Here is an 18328-nt window from a genome sequence, read left to right on the forward strand (position 1 = left end):
ATTTTTACAAGACACACATGGCCTTTCACCTCATTGACTTTATACCCTAGTTGGGAAAACCAAACGTTTAAATATATGTTTCATGTAGTGAATATAAAGAGGAAACACAAGAGGGGTCGACATGAGTCAGAAGAGCAGGGAAGACTGTTTTTGTGAAATAATGTTTAAGCTGAGGCTCAAAGAATAGGGAAGAGTTAGCCAGAGAGAGAGACAGAGAGAGAGAGTAAGAGCATCGCTGGCTGAAAGGCAGCTCGTTCCAAGACCCAAAGCTGGGAAGGAACTTTGTAGAAGAGAAATGAGACGAAAGGGTAAAGATACAGACATGAGGAAGCCACGGCTCAGCAGGCTGTGTTACTGACAGGGATTGTGGTCTTCTCTAATAGCTGTGAGAAGCCACTGCAAGTTCTTTGTGGGGAAAGCATGATCATACTTGTGTTTGAATCACTCTGTTGTGTCTCATCACGCAGTGGGTCAGAGGAGCGGAGGCTAATGCCACTTTCCAGGTGAGAGATGATGGTGGCAGTCAGTGGTGAAACGCATGGATTCAAGGCAGATTTAGGACTGCAGTGTATAGGACTTCAGCACCCTGGATTAGTGGCATTGCAGCAGCGTATTCCTGAGGACTTCCAGTTTTCTGACATGAGGTACTATTTCCTGACGTCAGAACTTTTGGAGGAGAGCCAACCCTCCGGGTGGGGTGGGGTGGGGGATAGGAGTAGATCCCAAGTTCAGGTTTGGAAATGTTTGATCTGAGTTACTTGTGAGACCTCAAGTGGAGATGTCATGCAGGTAACTGTAAAATCAGATTTGAAGCTCAGGAGAGATGTCTAGGCTGGAGATATAAATTGGGTATGAGCGTATAGATGATATTTAAAGCCAGAAGTCGGGACAAGATTGCCTAGGAAGAGAGCGTGTTTCCAGAGGAGGGCCGAGGACGCCTCCCTGAGCCTTCGCTGTCTCATCTGGAAGGACGATCTCTCTGTGCAAGGAGGAGAGGTGTGGAAACAGCACAGCGCCCTGAGTCCAGCTCATAGTAGACACTCAGTGTGTGGTAGCTGCTATTATTATTATGTCTGGTAAAATCTCACAGCCTCATTCTCTGGAATGAGTCAGCACTAATTCACAGAGAGGAGAGGAGAGAAGAATGAACGAATGCATGAAGAAATGCACGCGAACCTGCAGGGATATGCCGGTAAAAATTGAGATCAAAGCATTAGCTTTTATTGTGCAATTGTGTTCGCATTTTCTTTTCTTTTCTTTTCTTCTCTTTTTGTAAGTTTTATTTTCTAGGCAGCCCTCCTCTTGCAAACAAGCTCCTATAATTCTCCCCCTGAAAAATCAGGGGTCTTCATTTTTCTGAAATGGGACTTTTCTACCCAAATGACTTGCGAGGCTACCACCAGGTCCATCATCTCCGCGGGTTCTCATCGTTGTAGCGACAGTCACTGATTAGTCTGTTAAGAAGTATCTCAGTGTTCTTTTGGTAACATTATTTTTAGGAACGCAAAGCCTTTACATTTCCAGACAGCAGCTTCATTGTGAATGTGGGGAGACCACAGAGCTGTAACACATTGCACATGTCGACAAGGCCGTCTGGGCCTCTTGGCATTACTAATGATGATAATGATCCCACTTGGTGGAGGCAGACCCTCCCTGCAGCTGGTGTCCTTTCTGTGCGAGGATGAGGTCATTTGATGGGGAGGGGGAAAGACTGAGCTGGGGAGGATGAGAGAAGGGGAAGAAGCTGTCACATCTGCATTCTTAGTGGAAAAATAGAAACATACTTGCCACATGCTTGCTCGCTTGCTTTATTTATGTATGTATGTATTTATTTATTTATTTTTAAGAAAAGGGAATCGAGAGGCAAGCAGATGGTAAGGAATTGTCACATGGTGACAGCTCGGTTTTCCCCCCAAATTGCAACAGCTATCAGTATTCACAGTAACAAGCTAATGAAATCTCTAGGAATCTAGTCTCTAGACTATGTGAAACTAACTGCTCAGAGCAGGATAGCCCAGCAATTTAGATCCTTAGGAACTACTTTACAGTTGTATAAAAGCATAATTCTAGACAGTGCACTCTTCCCTCTGCCTCCAATGTGTCTTAAAAAAAAAGAGAGAGAAATTCAGAAATATTGTTCCTTTGGCAATGTGGTTAAAGGCATCAGATCGTTCTTCATCTCCTTCTCAAGGTCATCACCCAAAGCAAATAAACAGCCTTTTTTAGTTTTCCAGTATAGTCCAGCTGGCACACACACTGTAGGCTTATTTTTAGAGACTGTATACATGAAAACTATATGTCCCCAGGCTTTGGGGTTGTTGTTACAATTCGTTTTCTTTGAGGGTTTTTAAGGGGAGCAGTTAGTGAAAGAAGAGTCACTTTGGCATCTCAGGGAGGGACCCTAGCCTGGACATAACCAGCCAGTCACAATCAACCATTTGGCCATATCTGCTCAAAGTAAAAGAAATGAGTCAACTCTGATGCAAATGAGGAAAATACTAAGAATGTTCTCCAGGTGTTTTTGAACCTTTCAAAGGCAAGGTCAGGTGTGACTAGCTTTTGCATCCTCAGTGCGTCAGCCACGACCTGACACAAAGTAAGTGCTCAGTGAGTGCAAGTGACCCTGTGTGCCCATTTCTCTTGGTTCTGCTGTTGGTAAGTGCAAATGACCATGAGTAATTATGTGTGTGGAGGGGTGGGGCGTCATATTTTCTACTACATTCGGGAGAAAGAGGCTGAATTATTTAAGTAAGTGCTCTCAACAGTGCTCCTGGCTTGGTTTTCAAGATATCATGTAGAGAACACTGGACTGGAGGTCTGAAACCTGACCCTCCAGCAAGCCACAGAAAGTTCTTAACCTCGATTTCCTCATCAGTTAAATGGAGATAATAACTTTCTCTGCCTACCTCCTAGGGTGATTTTCAGGGTTAAATCATATTAAGGAAGTGAAACGAATAAGAACTAGAGGGTGTTGTTATTGGCTTCTTTTGAGACTACTACATCTTTAAATATTTTCGGAAGAAAAAAAGATTTTTAATGTTTTGAACAAAAGATTCTTCAAAACTATGTTTATTGGTGCTATTGTTGGTTGTTGTTAATCCCACTGTAAGCTTTATTTATTTAAAAATAATGACAACCCTTCTCTCCCTTTCTGGAAAACTTTTATAACTTAACTCCGAATTTTATGTGCTCAAAAATCAAAGAATCAGGTCCTTCTTCAAAAATAACATTATTATTGTTAATAACCTCTGAAACCAGAAAGGGTTATGAAGCTACTGACTACATATGATTAAGCGGTCACAATAAAACACTGGTATTACCACATGTAAATTCTTTCCCTGCAGTGTGTGCCTCTGCAAACTGATTCAGCTACAGGTGTCTGTCAGGGGACAGTGGAATTTTGTCCCCGAAAGAGCCCTGTGTATGATGTCAAGAACAATGCTTCAGCTGCTTTCTAGCTTTGGCTGTAACGAAATCATTTCACCTCTCTTAGCTTCAGCGCCCTGATTTCCTAACCGAGAGTGTACTCAGTGGCTCTGCGTCAGGGTTCACTGCTCTCCCCAGCAAGCGTTTGACAAGAGGGAGGGCACTGGGGATTGTCAAAATGACAGGGTGGGCAAAAGAGGATAGGGCGGAGGTATGCTGGTGGCATTGAAGGGGTAGAAGTCAGTCTGCTCAGTTTTCTACAGTTAGCAGAGCAGTCTCATGAAGGGAGGGATTGTCCCCCTACAGTATAAATGTGCCCTCCCAAGAAACACTGGGCCAGAGCTCTTAAGCGTGAAAGGGGACACAGTTATCAATACAGGACTGTCTCAGGCACCTGGGCTGTACAGACCCCGAGCCACAGTCCCAGGCCGGTTTCGCTTGCACTGTCTGCCTACATTCTTGCCCGGTCCTCCTCCCCAGTGACAAGCTCCCAAGCGATGCCGAACAGACCCTCCGTGAAAGGGGACAGGCCAGTTTGGACCACAGGCCAGTCTCTATTTTACGAGGAAAACTAGCAGTAGAGTTAAAGTCAGCTCACTTATTCAGCCCCTAATTTGGTTCCGCTTTAGAAATGAGCCCCCCTTACTTCTCCCCTTCCCTCAGCCTCCGAGCCTTGAACACTGCCAGCCTTCACGTGTGGCAGCTGCCTGAAGCGTCGGTTTGGGGTGGGTCGGGAAAAGAGGAGGAAGGGAGAGCAGAGCCAGCCCCTCCCCGCAGCTGCAGCTAACCAAGGCAAGCTGCCGACACACACAGCTCACTCCACTGCAGGGCCCCCCTGAAGCCGTGCGTCTTTGTGGGTGCAAAGTTACTGTGATACATCCCACCATGGGGTATGAGGGGAGCAACTGCATGGTGATAAAGGTGCCAGATGACACTTAACACTACTTTTTTGGACCATCAAGAGAGGGAAAACAATAGCAGAGTCTGGAATCCCTGCCACTCTTTGGACACTTCAGCCGAAGGAAGCGGTCAGGTCCAGGTGGGCCCTGTGTTTCTCAGCTCCTGTCCATGGACAAAGACTGGGATTCCAGAACTTCCTGTCTAGCCCCAGGTTTTTCTCCTAGTTAAATTTACTTTCAGCTTCAAAAATTGTATTTTACTCTTTAAAGAAAATCTGTTGTGCAGAATTGTATAAGGTTTGACATGATGGTCTAGACTAATTGCTTAAATATGGACTTGGACAATTGTTGAAAAGCACTTTTGTTTGTCTCATGGAATGAAAGTTACCACATACACAACAGTCTATTTTCAATCCTAAATGAATTACGTCTTACAGGGAATAAAAGAGCATAGCAAAAAAAAAAAAAAAAAAAAAGAAAAGAAAAGAAAAAAAGAAAATTTAGGCATAAATCTGTTAGGCCAAAAACAAAGTTGATGTCTAGAGTCAACTGGGAAGAACTGTAGAAATTTGCCTCTGACACTGACAGAGAGTTCTCTTTCCTCTTGTTTCTTTTACCTTCTCACCTTAGTATTTGAAATTAAGCCTTTGGGACTATGTGGATTCTCTACATTATAGAAAAGTGACACCTACAAGCCATGGTAGCAAACAGACCAATTCTTGTTTCATTTAGCACTACCTCAGAGGAATGTCACCTCCTTTAAGGGACAGGCACAGGCACCAAAGATCAGAGGTTAGGCCATTGCTTTTCTAACTTTCCCAGGAAGCCCTAGCATTTTCCCGAATTTACCAAATATAAAAGGGTTAATTTAGGGAGAGCTTTTTAAAAAAATGAAGTAAAATCACACAGTGTTGTAGGGGAGGTTAATTAGGTACTAGAGTGTCATGCTTTTTAAAAGGATTCTTCTTTTTATTTATTAATCTGTTTAAACGTCCTGTCCAAAGAGCATATAGTATAGAAGAATTAAAAAGTGAGAGAATCAGGGGTAATTAGAATATAAAGCCAGAGATAAGAATGAAAAGCAGAACTAAATATTATCTGGTCCTTTAATGGTTGTTAGAAGTAAATCACAAATTTAGCTCTAAGTTTCCTAGTGGCCTAAGTGAAAAGGAACATCCCATTTAATCACCCAGACTCATCCTGTGGAATAAATGGATTAAGGGCGTCCTTGGGCAGAGTTCAGGGGCAAGTGGTTTTTTTATTTGTTCATTCATTTACCAACATTTCTTGAGCTCATTAAAATGTGCTCATATTGACAGACAGCTTGGACAGTATCAGAGAAAGGCATATCTTTATTGGATTTGCATGAAATGCTCTGTGTGGAAATGTAAAATCTCTAAACTTGATGTTAACCCTGTTTTAATACTCAAATAGAATGTTGATCTGTCTGGACAAATCCAAATTAGATCAGATATTTTTGTAATTTTCTTTTTTTAGAAAAGTCTCTGTGAATTAGCCCCAAGTCCTGTTAAGTTATCACCTTTGACTCTGGAAGATGGCATATCTCTGTGAGATACGCTCCTTGGAGCACAGAAGTGGCTCCTTAATGGGTGAAAGTCTTCAGAATCAGAATTTGGTCCAAAGGCAGCTCCAAAATGCCCTGCACCAAACTCATTGTTCTCAGCGTTTTAGGCAGCGAGATCCCTTCTTGCAAACAATGTTATGCTCACCCTCCATGTAGAAAACACATATATAAGTGACAGTTTATTCATGTAAATTTATTTTTAAATTGTTACATACCTACCTATTATCAAAACAGTTGCTGAGATCAATGAAATGCTTTCCACAAATCAAAACTTTAAATGCATGATCATTATTCTCTGTCAGCCCCAGTATCTTATTTTTTTCTCACATTCTGTTTGTTGCAGTGTTTTAAAACTCATTTTGGTATCTCAGTATATGCTAGGCAAGTAGACTCATCCAGATTCTTGAAAAAAGAGTAGTAAATAATTTTATTTCAGAGTTGATTAACTAATAAAAACTAACTGCTCACATTTCTAAAAACATACATATTTTACTGGATAGCTATATATTATAAATGTATAATTTAATATATTTTATATGTCATCTTTTCTGTTCAATCACATATTCATAATATGAGATATATCATTAAATATTTTATGTATTACACATAAACATATAATATATTATAAATATGTAATAAATACAAAATGTATTACACAGAAGAACACACAGCTTATCAATACACCATTGAATGATTTATAATACGATGACGTATGTATTTGTCATGTTCTTTAGGCTACCTGTGGGCCTTGCTTATGGTCTGAGAATCAGCCCCCACAGAGCTGACCAGGACCCTGTGGTACACACTTGTAATAAGCAGATGTGGTCAGACTTTTCTTGACGTGTAATTGAGTGTGGGCCACGTGTGCTGTAGTAATGTACTCCATTGGAGTTTTACATGAGAGTAGACACCCACAATCAAGAAATCAACCAGATTGATACGGAGCAACACCCTTCCTAATGAATGGCACATTTAAAAGAGATTCATTGGTGTGCACTAAAATTGCAGGGGTAGCTTTGGGTCCAAGGTCTGGGTAGTGGTGATGGTTGGTAGTGGTGTTGGGATGTGTGTTAGTCTCCTACTAGAACTGAGTGCATCCAATGGGAGGACGGGCGTTAGGGCATCATTTGTGTGTTATTGTGGCTTTATTAACCAAACCTCTAAGTGAGACTCATGAAGCCTCTCCTCCCTTTCCCTGGGCTTAAATTAGAAATTCCAGGCTGGTATGGGAAAGGGGATGTGAGATCCCATTAAGATACAAAACCAAAGAGAAAGTATTAACAGGGAGAACCCATGGATAAATTAATGCTGTTTCTTTCTGTAACCAAATTTAAAAACAATTATATTTTAAAATTTTCCAAAGGCAAAATGGAAGTCATCCCCTACAACAATCATGTAAACATGTTGTTAGAGTGTATATTGTGTAAGGAAAATTTTCTGCGTGTGCAGTGGGACAAAGCTATAAATAAATTAGTATTTAATTTTGTTCTTTATGTATAGAAAGAACCTAACATACCTGTAGCTATTCTCTTGGGTTTGTTTGTTTGTTAGTTTGTTTTTCACAAAAAAGGAAACTAAGCTGGACAAGGTTAGGATGACTGGAGTTTTTTAAATCTGCAATATGTAAGTTCCCCTAAATGAAATTAAATTTAGTTCAACTCTTGGATAAATGCTATGTATAACATCACTGTAGTTTGAGTTCTCCGGCTCTCCATTTGGTTACTAGTCATTATTCCTCATTTCCATTCTGTCCAGGAACAAGGTTTTTCATGCTCTGTTGACAGTATGCTTCCTGTGCCTTTATCTCTTATACCCTACATATTGCTCCAATTTGGGGCATAATTGTAAGTCATTGTGTAATGTTCCATAGCACGTCTTCCATTTCAGAAGTGGCTGGAAAAGACATGGTTTCCTAGGGGTGCCATAAAAATTACCACAAACTGGGTGGCTTATAACAATAGAAATTGATTCTCTCACAGTTCCAGAGGCGAGGAAGGCCAAAATTAAGGTGCCAGCAGGGCTTTGCTTCCTCCAAAGGCTATTGGGAAGAATCCTTCCTTGCCTCTTACAACGTCTGGTGGTTGCCAGTAGTCCTTGGCATTCCTTGGTGGTGACGGTGGTGATGATGGTGGTGATGATGGTGGTGGTGGTGGTGGTAAGAATTATCCCAGAATTGCCCGTCTTTACATGGTTGTCTTCCTTCAATGTCTGTCAGTGTCTACGTTCCATCTTCTTATAAGGACACCACTCATTGGATTAGGGCCCACCCTTATCTAATATGACATCATCGTAACTTGTATTTCCAAATAAAGTCACATTCACAGGTTCCCAGTGAACATGAATGGGGGCAGGACGGGAGACACTATTCAACCCAGTACAGGTAGTGAGGATTTTATTAAATCCTCCCACTTCCCTGAGCATTTAGGGGTCTACACTTCAGCATATTTATTTTTCTAGTCTCAAACAAAGCATCCTTGAGCTTTCCATCCATTTGGGATGTGGATAACATTTCTTCTACCTGGGAATCTGTTCAAAGCCACAGAAACCCTAACTAATCAATTCTCTGGTCACTAGCTTAGCACATGCTGAGTCTGTATCCTTTTATAAAATTGCCCCTGGGGGCCAGGTTCTGTCCTTCAGTATTCATATGCAACTTCCTACTAGAATCAAAGTAAATTGCATGCAAGTGTTTTCAAGCTTTGACTCTGGCCCACACTTAACTTCTTCCCAAATTCTATACTTTGTTCTTTGTACATCTGGATATTAGGCTTACTTAAACTTGTGTAATAGTCTCCCCAAGGCATTAGCTGTGAAGAGCTATATTATCCCAGATTCTTTGACCACTTGAGCTTTCCTAGCATTCTAAAGTCTGGCCAAAGGTCAAATATTTCCATGCTTTCAAGGTGGCATGTAGTGTTCAAATCCCCTCCTTAACCAAGGTTGCAGTTGTACTGAGAAGGGGTCCAAGGAAAAGACTACAAACTAGCCCAGGCCCCACATTTCCTCCCTGGATGTATTTCCTTTGATCTGCATGATGATTTTCTAAAGAAATTGAATTAGTTACTTACAATAGCAGATTGCACAAAGAAATCCAGATATCTGTCTTTTCTTGAAAACTCAGAATATTTGGCAACCCTGGAGCCACATTTCCACAGCTGTCCCTTCAGACAGAGCATGGGTTCTCCCCTGCGCTTGGGTCACTCTGGACTGGACCACTTCATTTGTTTATGTTATCTGTCTAGCCCTTGTTGGCACTAGAGCTGTCCACTTCTGGCCCAGGGCTTAGGAATTCAACCTTAATTTTCTTCCTTATGTGGTTCAAAGAAGCTGTATTGAATACACTGGGGCAAAGGAGGGCAGATCACTGGCTTCCCTTCCCTCTGTCTGGTGCTGTCTTTTGGCAGATTCCACAAAATACCTCCGAGCTCAAGGGTGAGATGTACGCCTTCAGTCACAGTGTCTCTGGATTCCATAGCCTTCCCCCTCTTTTTGTCACCATCTTTGGTGTCACAGTTGTATTCAAATGCAAGAACCAACATTTTCAAAAGTGGGAGGTAATTTCAAATTCTGTCTCATGTTTCTCACTTAAGCTTAGATTGCATTAATCATAGCAGAGGCCCTTTCAGAAACTTTTGAATGCCGTTTTATAGCTTGGGGTGCCTCTTTTAGCCCTTCTGCTTCCATGTCCTGCCCTTTACCCTTTGGTCCACAGTATTTTGAGTTCAGGTTAAAGCTGTCTTACTGGAAGTCTCTTGTCTCAGACTCCCTATAGACACTGGTCTTGCTTTGTAGAACATTTCTGGGCAGCCCCAATCCCGGCATTAGGGTCTCCCAGTTCTCCCTGTCCTGTTTTCATCAATTTCTTCTTCTACTCCTATTGTTTCAGTAGAGGGCTCTCACCTCAAGCCCTAACCTCAGGATCCAGAACAGTGCCTCTCGCTTTCCTCAGAATCATCAATAACACGAAAACACCCTCTTCTTGGTTCTTCATTAACTGCAACCCCATTGGCATATTTAATCCATTCAGCCTGTGGAGATCGTATTTACTGTGTGATTCATTTGGCCACATGCTCTTCTTGGGAGTTCATGGGCCATGTTATCATGTTATGTCACTCACCATTGAATGCTAGAAACACCCTAATTTGTCTTTCCTCAAATATTTGTAAGTGCTAAAGACCTCATCTTTACCTTTATTTTCAAGCTTCTTGGAATTTCTGATTATAAGAGTAACATGTTTATTGTAGAAAATGTGGAAAAGACACAAAGATGCAAAGATAAAAATAAAATTACCCATAACTACACCACATAGAGATAACCACCATTAGCATTTTGCTGTGTTTATTTTCATATTTCCATTTCAATTCTTCCTTTCTCAGTTCTTTAGTCCTCCAACACTGGAGAAAAGGGTAATTTTTGTGATGATCCCAAAAATTTAGAAAAAAGAAGTTATGTAACTCAAGAAAATTCTAGCCTTAACATTTCAGAATGTCTGAATAGTAGAAACATTCTTGCTTGTTTCATGTTAAATTATTTTACTCTTTCACAATATGATGAATATTAGGTTTTTTCTGACTACCTTCAAGGAGTCCAAAGAGGATCTGTACAGTCCCCTCATTTTTCTGATAGGATACGTTTTATCATGGACGACCCATGGGTGCAAAGCCCTGGCTTAGTTTTAGGCATTTGTTATAGGCGGAATCGTGTACTCCCCACCCCGAGTGCATATGTGGGAACCCTCTCCCCGCCCCACAGCATGACGGTATTAGGAGGTGGGACCTTTGGAAGGTAGTTAGGGTTAGAGGAGGACATGAGGGCAGACTCCTCGTGAATGAGATTAATGTCGTGAGAGATTGCTTTCTCTCTCTGTTCCCCACAAGGTGAGGATGTGAAAAGTTGGCAGTTTGCAGTCCAGCAGAGGGTCCTCACCGGGGCTCGGCCTTGCTGACACCCTGAGCGCAGACTTCCGGTCTCCAGAAGAGTTGTTCATAAGCCACTCAGTCTATGATATTCCATTATAGAAGCCTGAATTAAGGCAGCATTCAAGGAAGGTCATTCTAACCGATCTGGTTGTGGACATAAGACACAGGTAGAAGAATATTCGTACTTGCCCCAAGTTAGCATGTGGATGCCAGGTGAATAGTACTAGGTCATGAGTGACAGCTATGGTGGACCAAGATCTTAGGCTGGGGCCTTAAGGGAGGAAAAGACTGGGAATAAAGAGGAAAACTATTTAGGGTCATTTTACAATAGAAAAATGTTACGGTACCAAGAATCTTTACTGACTGAGAGTGTGGCAAGACCGTGGCTAGGAACCAAGTCTGACTCTTGGCTCTGGGATTCCCTCACATTTCCAGCTGATGAACTGACAGCTCTCCAATGTATCATTCCATAAATGCTGTTAAAATTTCTAGACCTCACGTCTACTTTTTAAAATTTTATGAGACGGTTTTTAGAAACTTTAATAACACAGAAATATTTATTTTAAACAAAAGTAACTCAATAGTAAAATAAATCACAGTTACTAAATGCTTACTAGCTGGTGATACAAAGATAAGGAAAATTCATAATATATTCTAGTAAAGCTACATAGAAATATCATTCTAATGTTTTAGCATCTAGGTGAGAATTGCTTCTAGCACTTGCTGGCTTCTGTGCTAAGGATTAACAATCGTGAGGTAATATAATTACCATAGCTAAGGTTGGGTTGGTAGGCAGCTGTAAGCAAATGTCTCCTTGCTTTGGACATCCGTAGAACCTGGTGGCAGCCCCAGACCATTAAAAAAATGAACAAGTGGTTTGTCTCACAAGTTCAGAGTAGCTCTGTGAGAGGAATAGATGACTGGATGGCTCAGGGTGGCAGGTGTAATGGAAAGCTCTGGACCTGCAGTCAGGGACGCTCAGGTGCTGGCAGAGACAACATTTAACTGTGTCATCTCTGCATACCACATGGTTTCTTTGCTCCTCCAGTAGACTCGATAAACTCTGAAGACTCTTATACTTCTAATACTCTGTGTCTCCACATTCTTCGAGTGTCTAATTTTTCTATAGGAAACCAAGAATACAGTGGGATATTACTTTAAGGAAAGATGACGTGATCTCTAGTTCTGAGCTTCTTGTTCAGCCTTAGGCATGTCAGTTTCAGATCCGTGTTACATCATCAGGGAAAGCGGCCAATAAAAGCCCAGACCTCTCAGGCTGTAGAATCTGCTTATAAATTGAAGTGGACAGAGTAGCTGCGGTTTTTCCAAACTCTGAAACATTACATGTTCTTGGGTATTACTAAAATGCATTTTGTGTTCTGCATCTTGTTAAAGTTTCTGTGATGTGTCCCTGTAAAAGTCGGCTGGACTCCTCAAGCAGGGACCGTGCCGCCTTTGGTTATCTGTTACCAGTTAGCTCGGTTGGTTAAAATCCAAGGCTGTGGGATTGGGCCCCAAATGGGATAGTTGGCTTCATGCAGGGCAGCCCCCTCTTGCCCGACTGATCCAGAAATGCACGCATTAGATCACAGAGAGCAGAGGTGTGAGCTTGGCTGGCTCAGCATAACCTATCACTCCTTCTGGAAAAATCACTCAGAGCCCCCGTTGTTCTGACAGGTTACTGACCTCAACCTTGTTGAGAACTACCAACTAGCAGCAAGATGCCAAACCAGTGTATGTATTCCTGGGAGATCCCGATGCCCTTTCACCCAAATGTCCATCTGCATCTTTCTACATTGGGAGCGACTCTGATGGCAGTAGCATCTTATTGGAGTCTGACTCTGCACGGTGCTGTGCTAAGTGGTCTGCATGCGTTTTCTCACTCACACCTACGAGTAATTCCATGCAATGTAGACTGTTTTTATTCTCCTTTCGTAGGTGAGAAAACTGTGGCTGCTGACTTTCCTAGGGCCCCAAATCCACTGACTGGCAGAGCCAGGACTCCAATCGAAGTCTTGTCTGACCCCAGAGCTCATGCTACCACCCCTGACACCATACTGCCTCTTTCAGGACACTGAACAGTGGAGATTTTAGAAACTGGGATAAGCCCCTACCTGGGGAATGAAACTTATCAGAGGGGATAGGTTTTAAGTTGTAATTTCTGAAATGAAAAAATGGGTCACCCCTGCAGGCAGAGAAAACTTGACAAATAGTCGAATGAGACAGACGTCTGTTCTTGGATGCTTCTGTAACTTTCCCCTTAGTGACCTCCTCTATGTCCCATCAGCTTAAGATACTCACATCCCAAAGTTAAAACTTTGTTCAGCCTTAGTTTCCTCACACTTCTGGTTCAAACACAAAGTCCCAGAGTGGACGAGTTGAAAAGTCTTTCACTTCTCTGAATTCCACACCTCGCTACTAACTCAACGCATTTTATACCCTCAAACCCAGAGGCCTCGACAGATCAATGAGACAAATTTTTCCTGACCTGCTCGGCAGTAAAATTACAGAGGCTTTTCAGTAGAAGGAGGAAGCTGTAAAACATCCAGTGTTAGAACGTTGAGTTAAGCCCTGACTTCTCCGAAGCCACAGTTTCATGATGTTTAACTTAACGTCTAGTCAGTAAGTGATGTGTTTAGTACTCTGGAACCCGGTTCTTCCTGACCTTCTGAACTCCACCCTCATCTGAGTGGAAAAGGGCCGCTTGTGTGGCATGCACAAGACATTTTATGCAAGTTCCGGGAAAGGTGCTGGGTAACGTGCATCTCTTACTGAGTATTTCGTTTGAGATTTTGCAGGTAGACATGAAACCAAGGTGGCCTTTAGGGTAATTTCTCTTTTTCCTAGTCAGCAGGACAAAGTAAGGCTGAAAGCTTTGTAGTTTTCTTTTTGAAAAGGACAGACTGACTCACTTCCCTACAGACACAGTTAAGTATACTCAGAGGTGAAGAGGCTCGTTAGATAATCTAAGTTGTTTCTCTTGTCCAGATTCTGGAAAGTTATCACTTTAAAAACGAAATACCTTTTAATTCTCTAAAACAGCTTTATACATCACTGACATTTGAAGCTATAAAAGAACAAGGTCTTCCTTTTCACATCCTTTTTGGGACACTGTGAAAAAACGCTTCACTCACGTTTCCTATGGTTGGCCTCCTTTTATCCTGGTCTCCCTGACCCATCACTTTCATCTGCTTTTCCACTCCTGGCCCTTCTTCCTTCCATTCGGAAAGTGATTTTTCAGCACCTGTTATGTAAATAGCAGTGTGCTGGGCGCTGAGGAGATGAAGACCAAGATGAAGGCAGTATCCGCCATGGACTGAGGGGCTAGTTCAGAGGTTGCAAGTTTACCTGGCTGCAGGGGACAGGAAGTGCTGTGAGGGAGCTCGGAGGGGACAGAGGAGTGAGGGCGGCTATGCCGAAGTGGAAGGGACGTGTCACTTCTGCAGGGATCATCCTGACGCAACTCCAGGTGATTGAAACCATCTTGGGATGCTGATCCGGCATTATGAGAGCTTTCAGTTTGTCAAGAAAAGTCAGAAATCCAGATTTTTATTATGTGCCATCTCCCGATGTTTAAAACATGCTGGCAACTCATTCAAATTCTTCAAAAACATTGTGTGGGCCAAACAAAACATGTATGTGGGCTGAATTCAACGCATAGACCTCCAATTTGGGGAGTTCTGGTCTGGGTAGTGAGGTAAATCACACATGTATGAAATCATTCGTTGAAAATGTGGCCCATATGACTAAGAACCGTAATGAGTGACACAGACAGTTCCTGCTGGAGGAGTTCAGAGAGGAGAAGAAAGAGGGCAAGGAGGAGAGAGGAAGATGGGCTTCAGGTGCTGTTTCCACCGCGGTGCCAGGCCTGCTGCTGGAATGTGAGGGAACCGGCCGGTGTGTGGGGAATCTGGGAGACCCACGGAGGCCAATGCCAGGCTGAACAGGTTGGGCTTTACCTCCTGTGTCTTGGGGAACCACCAAGTATTTGTTGATCTGCTATTTTAGGAATGAAAAGCTGTTGGTGGGTAAAGGGGTACAGTAGCCTGCGGGGGGAAAAAGCATCAGGAGACCCTTGCTGTGACGCTCTCGCATTTTCCACTCCACCTCCCCTTCCAGTCCCCCACAGCGCATTCCGTGCCCTTCCGCCTCGCCTACTTCTCAGAGAAGAAGCCATCCTCTCACAAGGCCCTTTCTCAGTATGCCAGTGCCCTGAGCCACAACACGCAAACGACATCGGACCAAATTACAGTTGCACACCCCACCAAAGGGAAAAAAACAAAACAAAAACAAAAACCTGGCCTCCACCTCTCACTGAGTAAAGACCCCTGTTTGAAAAAGAAATAGGGCCTGTCGTTGAGCCGTACGTGTCTGTCTAATAAGCAAGCCCGTGTGGCTCTGAAATGAGAAGAGGTAGGTGACGAACTGCACTGTTCTGTCCGCAAGCTGCTCAGGGATAGCTCAGCAACGGCCTCCGTGAGACGCCACACACCGTGGCCTGACACTGATTAGCAAACTTGTCTTACTTAAGTGACCAAGAGAAATGCGCATAGAAAGGGGGCTTTCTCTTCAGTCAAAGCAGAAAAGCACTGTTACAAAAAAAAAAAAAAAGAAAAAATTACAGGAAGGAAAGGCACGAATTTTTAGATATTAGAATATATAGCAATCTTCCAGATAACCCTAAAGTCCCCCAAATGAGTCATCCCTAAGTACACAGTGAGTGTTTGGGAGATGGTGGGCTCCCTTTGTACATCACTGGATAGTTGCCTGGGCCCCACCTCTGGCCAGTTGGAGTTGGTTAGTGTGAGTTGGGACCAAGCCTGTGGACCTTTGAAAATCCTCACAGGTCGTTCAGGACCCTACACAATTTTGCTAGAGATTGGACTTTAAATGGTTGGCTGATGTAGGCAACTCTTGGCTGTTCCAGACCTGATTATGCAGGATGTTAATTTTCTGGCGCCCTCGTTTTACTTTCTCTTACTCTTTCTATCCACATTTTCACCATTTTGTTTTTTATTAGTACTCTACCAGAGAATGAAAGGAGAAAGAGAAAGAAGCCGGAACTTTTTAAAAAATATATATCATTTTACCTCATTGTAAGAGCAATAATAATAATTATAACACCAAAAGCAACAGCTAGCATTTCTTGAGCATTTATTATGAGCCAGGCACTCTTCTAAATGCTTTACACGTATTAATTCATTTAATCCTCATCAAGTCTGTGAGGTATGTGGCATTACCCTCCCCATTTTGAGGTGAGAAAACTGAAGCACAGGGAGTTATTACATTTACCCAAGGTCTGACAGAAAGTCTCAGAGGCAATATTTAAACTCCACAGGACTGACTAACTATGGAGCCTTCACTTTTTTTATTATTCTGGTAAAATATATATAACAAAATCTGTCATCTTAACCATTTTTAACAGTACAATTCAGTGGCATTAAGTACATTCACACTGTTGGACAAGCAACATCGCTCTCCATCTCCAGAACTGTTTCATTTTCCCAAATTGAGAGCCTTCACTTTTAACCACCGCCCTGTATTGCCCCCCAGGTAGTCTTAGTGAGCTGGAAATGTCCACTGTTTGTGTTGATCCTGTCTTCTTCTAACACAGAAGGTTTAATACCTTTTCATTCTTAGCATCCATTGCTCCCCACTTGTCCTCTGTACCACTGCGTGCATTGCAGCCAGTCCCTCACACAGGCACAACAGCCCCCGCAAGCTGCAAAATGCTGCCGTCTCTTCCCAGAGGTTTGTGTGTTGGCACCTGCCTGGGCCATGACAGCACGTCATCGCATCTGCCTCTCTTTGGAAATTGATTCTAAGGTATGTCTTAATCTCAGAAATCTAAAAGGTCATTCGGTGTTCTGCAGGCTGAGCTGTCACTGTGCTGTAGCTTTGTCCTGAATCCTGGGCGTTCACCCCACCACCACTCTGATCCCAGCCTCGGCCCACGTGGCCTAGATTACTGCCGTAACTGGTCTCCCAGTTCTCAGTGCTTGGACAAACTGGGCCTCATGAGACCTAATTCTAGCCCTAAAACCCTCAGCAGCTCGTTGACTCTTTCTGAGCCAGTTGACCTTTTGATCGTCAAGAGAGGAACACAGAAATAGATGTTTCCTTTTGATTCATGAGACCAATATTCCAGTTCTCAGACCTCCTCAGAATGGGATTTGGAGGTCATAGCTGCCAAAGTCAAAAGAACTTCAAGCTAGATTAAATGTTTCTTCGCCATTATTGTACCACTTGATACCCTGTTTTCTTTACTGCTGAGGTACCACTAGTGCCCTCCCCTGCTACTTGTTGGCCATCTAAAACCTTGTTACCCCAAGATTTCACCTCTGTTCTGCTTCTTCCCAAATAATCCCTTCTCCTTTTTTTAGTAATTTCTTCTCCTTTTTCCCTCTCTTCTCATTTAAAAAACAAATTTAACAGAAAGTTTAAAAAGTGGCTCTATCCTTAATAATGATTTCAGCCAACCATTAAGGATCTGATGCCTTATTACTGTTTATCTGCACAGCTGTATTATTACTATCAGTATAATTATTTTTACTGTATTGTATTATCTGAATAGCTTATTACTGTGTTTCAAAGAATGACAGCCTTAATTTTCTCTGGATGAACATACACACACACACACACACACACACACACACACACACGGTCTGACAATTAAGTTCATGAACTCATCCTAGAAAAAGTGCCACATACCTCATTGCTGAATATCACTATAATCACCTTCGAAGTACTCCCCTTGGGAAGCTATGCACTGACGCCAGTGCCTAGTCCGCCCTTCAGAACAATTTTGGAACTCTTTTTCTGGAATGGCCTTCAGAGCTGTCGTCATATTACCCTTGATGTCCTGAATGTCATCAAAATGTCTTCCCATCAATATTTCCTTTATCTTTGGGTAAAGAAAGAAGCCACTGGAGGCTAGATCAGGTGAGTGAGGAGGGTGTTCCAATGCAGTTATTTGTTTACTGCCTAAAAACTCCCTCACAGACAGTGCTGTGTGAGCTGGTGCCTTGTCGAGATGCAACAGCCATGAATTGTTGGTGAAAAGTTCAGGTCCTCTAACTTTTTCACGCAGCCTTTTCAGTACTTCCAAATAGTAAACTTGGTTAACTGTTTATCTAGTTGATACAAATTCATAATGAATAATATCTCTGATATCAAAAAAGTTTAGCAACATTGTTGCAACAAAGTTCACGAATTAATTGTCAGACCATGTGTGAGTGTGTGTGTGAGTGTGTGTGTGTGTGTTATGTTTTCTATGTCTGCTTGTTTTAAGGAACTTCACAAACCAAAATTAAGGACCCTTGCATGTCTACCCCACACTGAACAATTAGCAACAAATGTGCGGAGATGAATATTGTCTTGTCCAGAGTTGACCATCTATTAGAAGCTGTTTTAAGGATTATTTTAAATTGGGAGCTTGACTTTTCATTAAAATTAAAAAAAAAAATTGATTAGCTAATTTTAGGGGTTTTTTATTGTTG

General features: G+C 42.4%; 1 protein-coding gene across 5 annotated transcripts in view; it reads left to right on the plus strand.

The window, feature by feature from the left end:
* Window positions 1-18328, plus strand: part of CMSS1 (cms1 ribosomal small subunit homolog) — a 335684-nt gene that overhangs the window by 213938 nt on the left and 103418 nt on the right. The window contains exon 1 of one of the 5 annotated variants that reach the window (XM_033125749.1): window positions 1120-1192. The exons of the other annotated variants lie outside the window; for them this stretch is intronic. Within the exon in view, the coding sequence (XP_032981640.1) occupies window positions 1153-1192 (40 nt within the window). The 5' untranslated portion in view covers window positions 1120-1152. Of the gene's footprint in view, window positions 1-1119; window positions 1193-18328 lie in introns of those variants that run through there. 5 annotated transcript variants of the gene reach the window in all.

This window comes from Rhinolophus ferrumequinum, chromosome 2 (genome assembly GCF_004115265.2).
Source record: "Rhinolophus ferrumequinum isolate MPI-CBG mRhiFer1 chromosome 2, mRhiFer1_v1.p, whole genome shotgun sequence".
In the NCBI taxonomy this organism is placed as follows: domain Eukaryota; kingdom Metazoa; phylum Chordata; class Mammalia; order Chiroptera; family Rhinolophidae; genus Rhinolophus; species Rhinolophus ferrumequinum.